At 43.2% G+C, this 11,702-nt stretch overlaps 1 protein-coding gene across 2 annotated transcripts; it reads right to left on the reverse strand.

Moving 5' to 3' along the window:
- Positions 1-334: 334 nt before the first annotated feature.
- PDIK1L (PDLIM1 interacting kinase 1 like) lies at positions 335-11,202 on the reverse strand. Of its 2 annotated transcripts, none has more exons than XM_030218458.1 (3): positions 11,097-11,202; positions 8,531-8,832; positions 335-3,838 (listed from the first exon to the last, which is right to left on the reverse strand). In XM_030218458.1, exons 1-3 carry the CDS (start codon positions 11,158-11,160, stop codon positions 3,098-3,100), a joined length of 1,107 nt encoding a protein of 368 aa, XP_030074318.1. In that variant the 5' UTR covers positions 11,161-11,202; the 3' UTR covers positions 335-3,097. The 2 variants fall into 2 exon arrangements, with proteins under 2 accessions (XP_030074318.1, XP_030074320.1); XM_030218460.1 differs by lacking the exon at positions 11,097-11,202 and adding an exon at positions 10,732-11,069.
- Positions 11,203-11,702: the final 500 nt, after the last annotated feature.

Here is an 11,702-nt window from a genome sequence, read left to right on the forward strand (position 1 = left end):
TAAAAATATACCAACAACGACTCCATCTTCAAAATAAAAACATACAATAAAGGACTGGTAAATATGTTAATGTAAAGCCTAATATCAGTAGGAATCAGAGAGTAGAAAAATAAAGTAGCTTGGAGTCAGAGTCAAAGGTTTGGTGTTCCAACTCCACAGCCCTGGTTACTGCAGTAGCTGCTGTTGGCTTCCCTCCCAACTGGGGCCGTAAGCACATGACCTCCATAAACCTGGGAAGTTTTTATTTTTATTGAATGTACAAAGTCAGTAATGATCCATGGTACTGATACACTAAGCCCATCTACTGAACAAAATTTCATTTCCAAGAGTCTCAATTTTAAAATTTAGACTTTATTTCAGTCAAAAACTTAATAAGTTACACAATCATTTTTCCCTTTTTGAAAATGTTCTTCATAAAATATAGTTTTATAATTTTTAAAAGAAAATGTAAAAAGATTGTTTTGCTCTGTGTTTTTCCCCCTTGCCATTTCAAAGAAGTGCTGAATCATTTGTTTTGTGCTGGTGGAGTCATTCAGGAGCTTCTAAAAGTCCGATTTTTACATTCTCCATCTCCTACAAAGATTTTTTTTTTTTTTAATTAAAAAGAAAAATAAAAACCCTGCATGGTTCAGGTGCGCTCCATGCTAAGCTAAAAAAAAAAAAAAAAAAGTAAAAGCTGCAACAGAAGTGCCAAGGCTTCCACAAGAGCTGTAAACTAAGAGCCTGTATTCTCCGAGATTCAACCAAATAGATGTCAGTGTAACTCAGGTTACTATAGGTATGATTTCCCTCTATTACTTCCTATAAAGGGCTGCAAAAATAAAACCCAAATATTATGTTCTGACACTATCATAGAGGCATATTTTCAAAGCACTTAGCCTTCCAAAGTTCTATGGAACTTTGGAAGGCTAAGTGCTTTGAAAATATGTATGTGTTTCTTTTACGTGCGTACACATACGTATCTTAAGATGCACTCTTTCTGAACTACATCTGGTTTCCTGCTACAATACTGTACAACCTGTGCACCAAAGACAGGACAGGAACGAGGCATTCATTTTTTTTTCTACTATAAAGGTGTGCAGCATTAAAATAGAGAGGCATGTGCCATCATTCCCTCGAACCCAAAGTGCCCTTGGTACACAGCATGTGCAGTAAAATGAACTCTAGGAACAGTGGTCTTCCACCTCACACTCTTTTCAACAGAGACGCACAGAGGTAAAAAATGAACACAAGGACCCTACAATCATGCATTACAGATACACCTGGGGGAAAAGCACTGGTTTTTGAAAAAGGCTGAAAACCGGAGAAATGTTTAGCGGCAACATGGTCCAAATAGAGTCCGTTTCACTTCCACAAAATGTGGAATCAAGTGCAAAAAAAAAAAACAATTTAAAAAGCTTAGAATATTTGAAGCCACAATTTCACTGGACTTCCACTGCATTCTTTAGCAGCACTTTCAGTGCCTTATTATATACAGCACCAACTGTAATGGTTTTAATCAGTCTTACAAACATGGTTCTTTTTAATGGAAGCTTTGGGTCTGATCAATCTCAATGATTAAAAAATAGAAACCCCTAATTCAAATGGAACACTGGTAAAAAGGACTCCACAGGTACTAGTATAAAGGAACTGCCCAAAATCCAGGTCAGTCTTTCAAAGTAAACTTTTCAATAGACAAAAGATTCTCATGTACATTGAAAATTTCTACTTCTGAACTTCCCTGCATTCAAGAAGACTATTTTACCTAAGCATTAGATGGGGACTGACAGTAATCAGTGCTGACCTCTCAAAGAAAAGGCGTTCCCAGAGAAGTAAAGATGGGTCCTAATGCTATCAGGTCCCCGAGATACTAGGATTAGCTATAATGTCAGGAAAACTGATTCCTGAAACACATACTAACCCTCTAATGTAGCCTCAGCCTCCTGCAGAATTCATCTGTAAACACTAATGCAAACAGGTGTACAGCTCCCTCAGTATACTTAAGAGAGGAAAAGACTACTTAAATTACCTTTTCTGACCAAGCCATAACACTTTATAGTCTTACTTCTAATATTGGGAGCTTAACTTTAACCAGTACTAGAAATGTATTACTTTAATGTATAGCAAATGCTAGTCTTTCAGCACACCATGTTCTTGGGTTGATAGTTATCTAAACAGTTAACCAACTATTTAGTTTCCTGAAAACAATTTGAATTTTACAGGTCAAAGCTGTAAGTTGCCTGCTGCCTACTCCAATGAATTCTATCCACTACAGTTGACTTACCTAGAAAAATAACTATCTTCTCAAGGATATTAATCAGTGTCACAGTGCGTAAGAAAAGTGACTACTAACATCAAACCTTCTCACTACCTTTGAAAAATAACTCGCCCTATTCATAACTTATCCAGGCACGTTACTACCCACAGAAAAGGGGTTCTACGTGCTAGAAGATCCAAAGATCATCTAAAGTGACCAATTTACATTTTCAAAGCACATAAAACCTCTTTTGTGTATGCACCTAGATTAAGTACAAATGGGGAGTGTAGAACCAGAAGGGGGAAACCCATGTCTCATTTTGTAACCTAGCTCAACAGCCACAAGCACCCTAGACCTGAAGTAAATAATTTAAGAAGAGAGGCAATTTTCAAAGTCTGGAATGAAAAACTCATACACCCATACAGACAAATATATACATAAATATTTATAAATTTTACACCCCCCCCCCCCCTCCCCAGATTTGCACTACCAGCATGCAAACCTCTTGTCCCAGCGGATTTTCTAATACTCCTGCAAGATAGCGGAATGTTTAAAAACACTGGGTTAAATGGCTGGAAACCAGGACTTGGAAACTTCCTGTTTTATACTCTCAACTCAGGTATGGGATTAATGTTATACCTGCAACACTGGTTCTATACAATCAAAAAGTCTAGTTTTCTTTTAAATTAAAAAAAAAAAAAGAAAGAAAGAAAAGAAAAAGAAAAACATATAGGGAAAAGTTATTACACCTTGAAAGTTTGAGTTTGGCTAAGTATTTTTTTGCTTTGCTCAGTAAGACTTTACACATTGCTCTCCAAGTCCATGCCTCACTCAACAAGAGGTTTGCATATTCTGCAAACGTCACGTGTCCCAGTTGGTGTCTTTAAAAGCGATTTGGACAAGCCGGAGCTCAAGTTCAAAGGCGTCTGGCCGATCCTGGGGATTGGCAGCCAACATTTCCTTAATAAGCTGTTTCATGCGAGCGTTCATAGACTTTTTCTTTACAGGAATCAGCAACTCCATTTTGGGATTTTCTAAAAGTGCCTCTCCAACAGGTACAATCTCAGTTCCTTGTTTTACATAACTCCCTAAGAGCTCCTTCTTTGTCTCCGTGTCCACAATTGTGATTCGTTCCAACATGGCCCAAATTATAATTCCTAGTGCAAAGATGTCTGCTTTGGCGGTGTAATGGCCTTCCCACACCTCAGGGGCCATATAGAAATCTGTGCCACAGGCAGTGGACAAGAAGCATTTGTTCACATTCACAGGCTCTTCAGGATTTAGTCCCGAGGTAGAACACACTTTACTCAACCCAAAATCAGCCACTTTCAGAGTAGGTTCTAAATTGCTGGCATCCATCCTGGTTTGAGAGATCAGGATGTTGTCTGGCTTCAGGTCGCGATGGATAATCTGATTCTTGTGCAGAAATGCTAGGGCACTGCCTAGCTGCAGCATGAAACTGGTATTGGTTTTTCGACTGGGCTTCCGAGACAGCAGGTACTCATTCATGTCTCCTCCGTCACAGAAATCCATCACAAACCACAAGTAATATGCACTCCGGGGGTCGAAAACAATTTCCCCTTTTAATGAAGTCTCTACAAGCTAAAAAGAAAAAAAGATTTCACATATCTTCAGTAATGGAGCACAAGTACAGTTTAATAGAAGCTAGAGGATGTAAAGAAAAACGTTAAGTGTGTGACAAACCCTATACCCAAAGATAACAGGCAAAAATGTACCCAATCTCTATGAACTAAAATCTTACAATCCCCCAAATATGCTGTGTAATTTAGGATAGCCAAACCTGTGCATTTAATACCCTTCACACTACAAATGTACAATAAAGCCAAGCTATTGTTATTTTCCTGATGTAGAATATTTCCTTGGTTCTTCTTTTAATGCAAGTTAATGAAATAAATATCCTGCTGGGAAGTGAGCAGGGCTAACAATCTACACCACTATGAGGCAGATGCAGCAACCAAACGTAAAAAAAATCTAAATCATTAAAGTCCCTAACGATTTTAAAATAACGAAAAATGCACCAAAAAAAAAAGTCACACATGCTGAGATCGGTAGTGAAACGTACAATGTATCAAAGAATCACAATACACATCGTTAATCGGCCCCCAAATCATGCGCAGAGCAGCCAAGCGTTATGTTAGCTGCTCTGCGCATGCCACAAACAGTCAAAACACAGTCAAATCGCAAGCACATGGCTCCCAAATAAAAACAAAAATAAAAAAAAAGGGTCGGGAGGGGGCAAGGGCGCTCATCAGGAGCGTCCTGTACAGACGGCCTTGCCCCCCCCCCCCCGCTGCTCCCCACTTTCCGCCGCTCCCCCCACCCCGAAAAAGCAAAATTCTAGCAGCCCCTGCCCCCTCCCCACTTTCCGCCGCTCCCCCCACCCCGAAAAAGCAAACTTCTAGAAGCCCCTGCCCCCCTCCCTTCCTCACTACTCTCTCACCTCAGCTCCGCCTCCCGACATCCTCCGTCCGTGCCCCGCCCCCTTTTGGGGTCGTCGCCGCCATTCCCCTCCTCCATCGGGCCCCCCTTCCTCTTACCGGGCCCGTGCAGCGCCTCTCTCCTCTGTCCGAAGGCGCTGCACGGGCAAGAAGAAAGCTGAATCAGCTGATGCCTGCCTTCGCCTAGCTTCGATAGAGCGTCTTTCTCCTCCTGGGCCCGCCCCTGTCTGACGTCAGTAACCTACGTAGGTTACTGACGTCAGACAGGGGCGGGCGCAGCAGAAGAAAGACGCGCCATCGCGAAGGCAGGCATCAGCTGATTCAGCTTTCTTCTTGCCCGTGCAGCGCCTTCGGACAGAGGAGAGAGGCGCTGCACGGGCCCGGTAAGAGGAAGGGGGGCCCGATGGAGGAGGGGAATGGCGGCGACGACCCCAAAAGGGGGCGGGGCACGGATGGAGGATGTCGGGAGGCGGAGCTGAGGTGAGAGAGTAGTGAGGAAGGGAGGGGGGCAGGGGCTTCTAGAAGTTTGCTTTTTCGGGGTGGGGGGAGCGGCGGAAAGTGGGGAGCAGCGGGGGGGGGGGGCAAGGCCGTCCGTACAGGACGCTCCTGATGAGCGCCCTTGCCCCCTCCCGATCCTTTTTTTATTTTATTTTTTTATGTGTTTTCTGAGGTCCTTTGGACCAATCACAGCGCTTTTAGCTCTGCTAATGCGCTGGGATTGGCTCAAAGTTTGTTTATTTTTTCACTTAACACTTTTTCCTGCCACGGAGCTGTCCTAACGAGAGGTCCAGACCTCTCGTTAGTTTTCCTGCCTTTTTCCTGCGTAAAGGCAATCGGAAAAGGTTAGTGCATGTCGTTTCAATGGGGTTTTCACACTAATTGCTCATCTCCATTCCGTTTTCGTTAGCTGCTACTGTCGTCGGAAAATAGGTTTAAGTGCATGGAAAGGATAGGAAATTCTTCCCTGAGGGCTCATTTAACGATGAAAAACGTTTAGTGCATCTACCTCTTAGTCTCTGCATCACACCTTGCAAGCAACACTTAACCCGAGAGGCGTGGAACGACTAGAAGTGAATCGCTTGTTTGTTCCTCCTCAAAATACAAGGACTCAGGGGTATGCAATGAAGATACTAAATAGTAAATTTAAAACAAATCAGAGGAAATATTTCTTCACTCAATGTGTAATTAATTAAACTCTGGAATTTGTTGCCAGAGATTGTGGTAAAAGCAGTAAGCTTAGCAGAGTTTACCAAAAAGGTTTGGACAATTTCCTAAAAGAAAAGTCCATAAACCATTAAGGTGGACTTGAGAAAATCCACTGCTTATTCCTGGGATAAGCAGCACAAAATCTGTTGTACTGTTCTGAGATCTTGCCAAGTACTTGTGACCTGGATTGGCCACTGTTGGAAACATGATATTGGACTTGGACCTTTGGTTTGTCCTTGTAAGGCAATGCTTATGTACTTAACCCCTCCTCTAACTCACTATTGTCATCCCCCCCCCCCCCCCCCCCCCCAAAGCCTCTTTCTTTCCATCTGTTTTTCCCTTGTTAGAATTTGGATTTCAGATTTATTACTATTTTTACAAATTCAGGCTCAAGGAGAGTTACATATTCAGGTATGTTTTCCTTTTAGATCTTCCCTTTGAACCTTTTTCATCTGTTGGATATAGCTTTGCCCAGCCCAGAGTTGGTTCTTGTGTAGTCTTATTGGATGAACCTTCTTCAGGCAGGAGTGAATCTTTGCTTAAGTAGTTTTGTAATACAGGATGTATTGTATTTTTCTGATTGAATTTTACGAATCTGAATTATATTTATTAAATGTAGAACTGGTGATTTTTTTTTTTTATTCTATTTATGTAAGCCACGCTGGGTCTTACAAGAAGCACATAATAGAGTGTGGTTTGTCCATCCAATTTAAAATAGAAAAACAAATAACTTCTGTTACAATAGCTAAATGATAGATTGCACAGGTTATTTTACTGTAAAGTTGGTAGCCTGGTTGATTATATTATAAAGACGGAAGAAAAGAGCATTTTATCTAGAGTGGCTGTTCTCAACCCAGTCCTCGGGACACACTTTGCCAGTTAGGATTTCAGGATACCCGCAATGAATATGCATGAAATAGATTTGCATACAATGGAGGTATGCATATTCACTGTGGGCATTCTGAGAACCTGACTGACGAAGTGTGTTCCTTAGGGCTGGGTTGAGAACCCCTGATCTAGATGCAAAAAGCACCTGTACCTGCTCTTCACAATCAGGAAAATAATTGATGATTGTTTCATATGTTCATATGCAAACTGTACAACTCACTAACCTGCACCACCACCAGATATTCAATAAATCTCTACAAATCAAGATTCAGGTGAATAGGATGGAACGCCGTCTTCCATTTTCACACTATCAGCTGTCATTCTTTTTTACCCACTGGATTGATTCACACTAAAATCCCGGATTACTACATAATAGTTGCGTGAAAAATGTTGCATTGCTTAATGTTCTTCTGTCCCAACACCACTTAAGTGGCACCTCTAAATGAAAATCTGCTTCGACAGGCAGTGTTAGATATATAGCCAGAGCAGGGGTTCCCAAATCCGGTCCTGGAGGCATCCCAGTCAGTCGGGTTTTCAGGATACCCAGAATGAATATTCATGAGATAGATCTGCATGCAGTGGAAGCAGTGCATGCAAATCTCTCCTTATCACCTACCTCAAACATTACCTTACCAAAAGCACTTAACCTTCCTGGGGGTGATGCAGTATTAACACATAATTGTTCCTCATCGATACAGTAAGCAAATTATATGCAAATAGGACCTGTGCTAATCAGGGAACAAGGTTCTGTGTTAAGGGCTGCTAGTGCTGTGCACGTGGGTGGAGAAATGTTATCGGCATACATCTGCACGTGTGCTGAAATGTTTTTCTGTGCATAACATTTTTGAGATACATTCCAGCACCTGTGCCAGTACAATGTTTTTTCCTATTCAGACCTGTGCACAGTTGTAGCTTCACTTGGCTCAGAACTGTCACCTGTCCTTTTTTCTATCCATGCTCTTAATGGAAACTTGCAGGAAAAAGAGAAGGCATTCCATCCTACTGACGAGGAGCGAGCAAACCCTTCCATGCCTCCCCACATGTGGCATGAGTGCTCCTGTGTTGTGCTCATCCAAAGTTTTCTGTACACTTCTTTGCATTAGGGCAGAACAGCTAACAGCCTCATTACCACTGAGTTCAATATGCTGTGAATGAAGTGTCTAATACAGCACTTCTCAACCCAGTCCTTGAGGCATACCCAGTCAGTCAGGTTTTCAGGATACCCACAGTGAATATGCATGAGATAGATTCACATGCACTGTCTCCTTGTTATGTAAGTCTTTCTCATGCATATTCATTGTGGATATCCTAAAACCCAATCTGGCTGGGTATGCCCCAAGGACTGGGTTGAGAAGCATTGGTTTAATGTACCATCTTGCATAGTGTTAGCCTCTCTGCAAAACCCTTTTCTACACTGTTCACCCACAAAATTGTGCACAGACACTGCACTAACCCCACACCAACGTCTGCACGCTTTTGCTGCATGAGCCAGTGCAGTGTTTGCTACTAACCACCTTTGATTATAACCACATTCTGCATTTCAAAAATATTTTAATGAGCAGTGAAAAGGCCTTACCAGCAGCACTGCAAATCTTTGATCCTGAAATGTAAGATCTGCATCTCAGGTCTGGTTTTTTTTCTCCAATTTGTTACGTGTATATTTTGAAGGACTACACTGTATTTAAAAATAAAGGAAATAGTGTAAACTTCCATTGCAACATCTCTGCTCAGATTGACATACCTGCAGATAAAGGGAGGAACTGGAGCCATGGGACATCCTCTGCACCATACCGTCCTTCTGCAAGATGCACTCCTCCAGATGAATCACGTTTGGATGCTGACTCTGAATGCTGCTAAGTGCCCAGAACTCACGCAATGCCAGCTCCACGTTTTCTGGAGCATGGCATCGGATCTTTTTAACTGCCACCCGTGTGGAAGTTTTCCTAATGACTGCTTCATACACCACGCCGTAACTGCCACGACCAACCTCCCGAATTAGGTCGTACTTTGGCTGACTACTCACCATCTTCAATATCCAAGTCTCTGGGGAAAAAAAAAAAAAGGAATAGCATAGGCAGTGCACTACTTAGGAATGTTACTGGATGTCCAGTCATCTCTCATTAGTCTATTTCAGGTTCTCTCTGACACACTTTTTACATTGTGAAACTATGAAACAAAAGAATCCTCAAACTTTAGAAACAATTATGTGTTATTATTGCAGAGAACTGGTGAACACTAACTATAAGTAGTTCTAAATTTATTTATTTGTTGCATTTGTATCCCACATTTTCCCACCTATTTGCAGGCTCAATGTGGCTTACACTGTTCCGCCATGGCTAATGCCATACTAGAGTAAAAGATACAATTAGTAATTACATAACTACTACTACTACTACTATTTAGCATTTCTGTAGCGCTACAAAGCGTACGCAGCGCTGCACAAACATAGAAGAAAGACAGTCCCTGCTCAAAGAGCTTACAATCTAACAGACAAAAATAAAGCAAGCATAAGAATATGGGTAACATAATGGAATAAAGCATCAGGTATAAAGAGATGACAATCGAAATAACAGTTAAAGCAGTAATGTGCTAAAGTTCAAATGATGTAATGTAGGAGCTCAGGAAGGGTGAAAAGGGGCATGTGCAAACAACTTTCACATCTGTTAGTTTACCAAACGCCTCTAATTTAGCTACGGCCTGCATGCTTTGCACTAAGCACAAATCTGCTACCCAATCTGTTTTTTTAGGTCTATAAGATATTGAATATTTACTTTCACAATGCATTTCAGGCTTAATTCAGCATAGCTTTAACTGCAGGTGTATTTTTACTTCAAATTTCTTGCATTACAATTTTGGAAATTTCTAAACATTTGCAGTATTAGATATTCTGCCCACAGATTATCAACAGGTGAAGTAATCAACTGCGTGCAATGAAGCGTAGGTTGCAGAGTTTCCATTTACATTGTTTTCAACAGACACTAGTGTTTTTAGAAATATATCCCCCCCCCCCCCCCCTTTCAAGCTTGTGTGCTACCTTGCTATTCATAAAACCTGTCAATTGTATGACATCAAGCACTGTGGAGCAGCATGAAAGGATCCAAGGCTTTGTGAAAAACACTACATAATATTGGCAATTGATAACACAGTAAAATCACAATACAGCTACACTCATACCAAACAAAAACAAGGCCTTTTTTTTTTCACTCTTGCTTAAACGGTACAATCTTCTAAACACTTCCTATCAACCACAATGTTAATAAAGCTATGTAAGCCACATTGAGCCTGCAAATAGGTGGGAAACAAATGCAATAAATAAATCTGCATCAAATCTCTGCTCACAGACCACCTGCACAGTGCACAAATCTGTTTTAAACGGTGCAAAGTTACCAAAACAGTACACTACTACTACTACTAAAGCAAAAAAAATGGCAATAAAGATCAGCGCTGCATCTGGTTACAGGCGAGGATTTATCATCAGACCTGTATATATATATATTTCAGTACTTGACCAGGGAAAGGGGGGCGGCGGCGTGCAAGCTTTAGGTTGAGCAGGAGGAGCAAATTCACTTCCAGGAAGAAGCTGCCCCCTCCCCCGAAATCAGCTCTCAAGACCCTCTGCAAAGGGCGAGGAGGGACCTTAGGAAGCAGCAGGTGACAACACTCCGTGTGTCCTGGGCTATGTGACAGCTGTAGTGGGAGGCCGTGAGCTCAGCTGGGGCAGCGCAAATAAAGAGGTCACGTAGCTACCAAAGAGCTCAGGTCAGGAGGGGCCGCGGAGGCTCCGGTGCGTTCGCTGCCAGCTGCGTATTGACAGCAGGGCCGCAGGCTTCGGCCACCACGCTAGGCCCCGGGAAGCAGCAGCAGCAGCAGCAGGGCCTGGGCGGCTTCCTTCAGCCACGGGGGACCCGCCCCCCTCTCCCCGAGAGAGAAACGATTCGGTACCTCAGCACCGCGGGCTCCTTCCTTCCTTTTCTCTCGCTTTCCATTTTCTGGCCGCCATTATCCGCCCGGCTCGCGCGCCCTGCTGTCTCTGTCGTCGCTCGCTCGCTCCCTCCCCGCGCGCGCCTCTCTCACGCTCTCTCTCCGCCGGTCTCGCGGACACTCCTTCTCGTCCCCGCTCGAGCCTCTCTCTTCTTTCCTTCTCCGCGCGAGCCGGAGAGGATGACTTCCGGCAGGCTCGCGAGGGGAAAAAAAAAAGCGAGGCCTTAAAGCACACAAATTACGAAATACGCACGCAGCTTAGCGTTCGTATTGATTTTTTTGTGCGTTTTCCGCCTCTCCAAAGCCCTCCTCCGTCCCCTCCTCACTTTTGTTTAATTTCGTCGCGCGCACAACGGCGCGTGCTTCTCTGTTTACATCGCGAGCTGTCATTTCATTCCTTCCCGTTCCATGATCTCGTCCTGTCTCCTGTTCTTCCTCCCAGCCCCCCCTCCGCAGCGCCACAGTGAAGAATACCAAGAAAGTACCGCCCTTCGCGCTCAGAACGAGGGTTTGAATTTGGTGCACGCGCTGCTGGGAATGGCTCATCTGCTCGGCTCCAGTGTCGAGGGGGGGGGGGGGTCGCGGGCGTAAGGAAATGCTACTACGTGAGATATAGAATTAAGGTCCGTATTTTCCTCTTTTTGCTATTCTGGCATAAAAGCAGGTTGCGTGCTTGGTTTAATGAACGTTATGTGGAACGAAATAGAGGCCTCCTTGAGCTCCCCCCCCCCCCCCGCCAAGATGGTACGATCCCATCTAGTTCCCTTCCTCGCAGTGGCGCAAGGGGGACGCGAAGGACAACTCTATGGAACTAATGGGGGGAGTCGTAATCGGTTTTCACCTCGCATGGTTCGTTTTATAGGATGCAGAATTATTTCTCCGGTTTGTAGTTATACCACAATGTGATGATAATAGTACTGATTTTATATAAC

Source organism: Microcaecilia unicolor, chromosome 11 (genome assembly GCF_901765095.1).
Source record: "Microcaecilia unicolor chromosome 11, aMicUni1.1, whole genome shotgun sequence".
NCBI classification, from domain to species: Eukaryota; Metazoa; Chordata; class Amphibia; order Gymnophiona; family Siphonopidae; genus Microcaecilia; species Microcaecilia unicolor.

What these genes read in the sequence shown, in the direction of transcription:
- PDIK1L (XM_030218458.1), bottom strand. Translation starts at nt 11,160, where the DNA reads ATGACAGCTCGCGATGTAAACAGAGAAGCACGCGCCGTTGTGCGCGCG. An exon ending in CGCGACGAAATTAAACAAAA is followed by an intron (nt 8,833 to 11,096) that starts GTGAGGAGGGGA and finishes TTTTTTCCCCAG; the next exon opens with AGACTTGGATATTGAAGATG. An exon ending in GTTCCTCCCTTTATCTGCAG is followed by an intron (nt 3,839 to 8,530) that starts GTATGTCAATCT and finishes TTTTCTTTTTAG; the next exon opens with CTTGTAGAGACTTCATTAAA.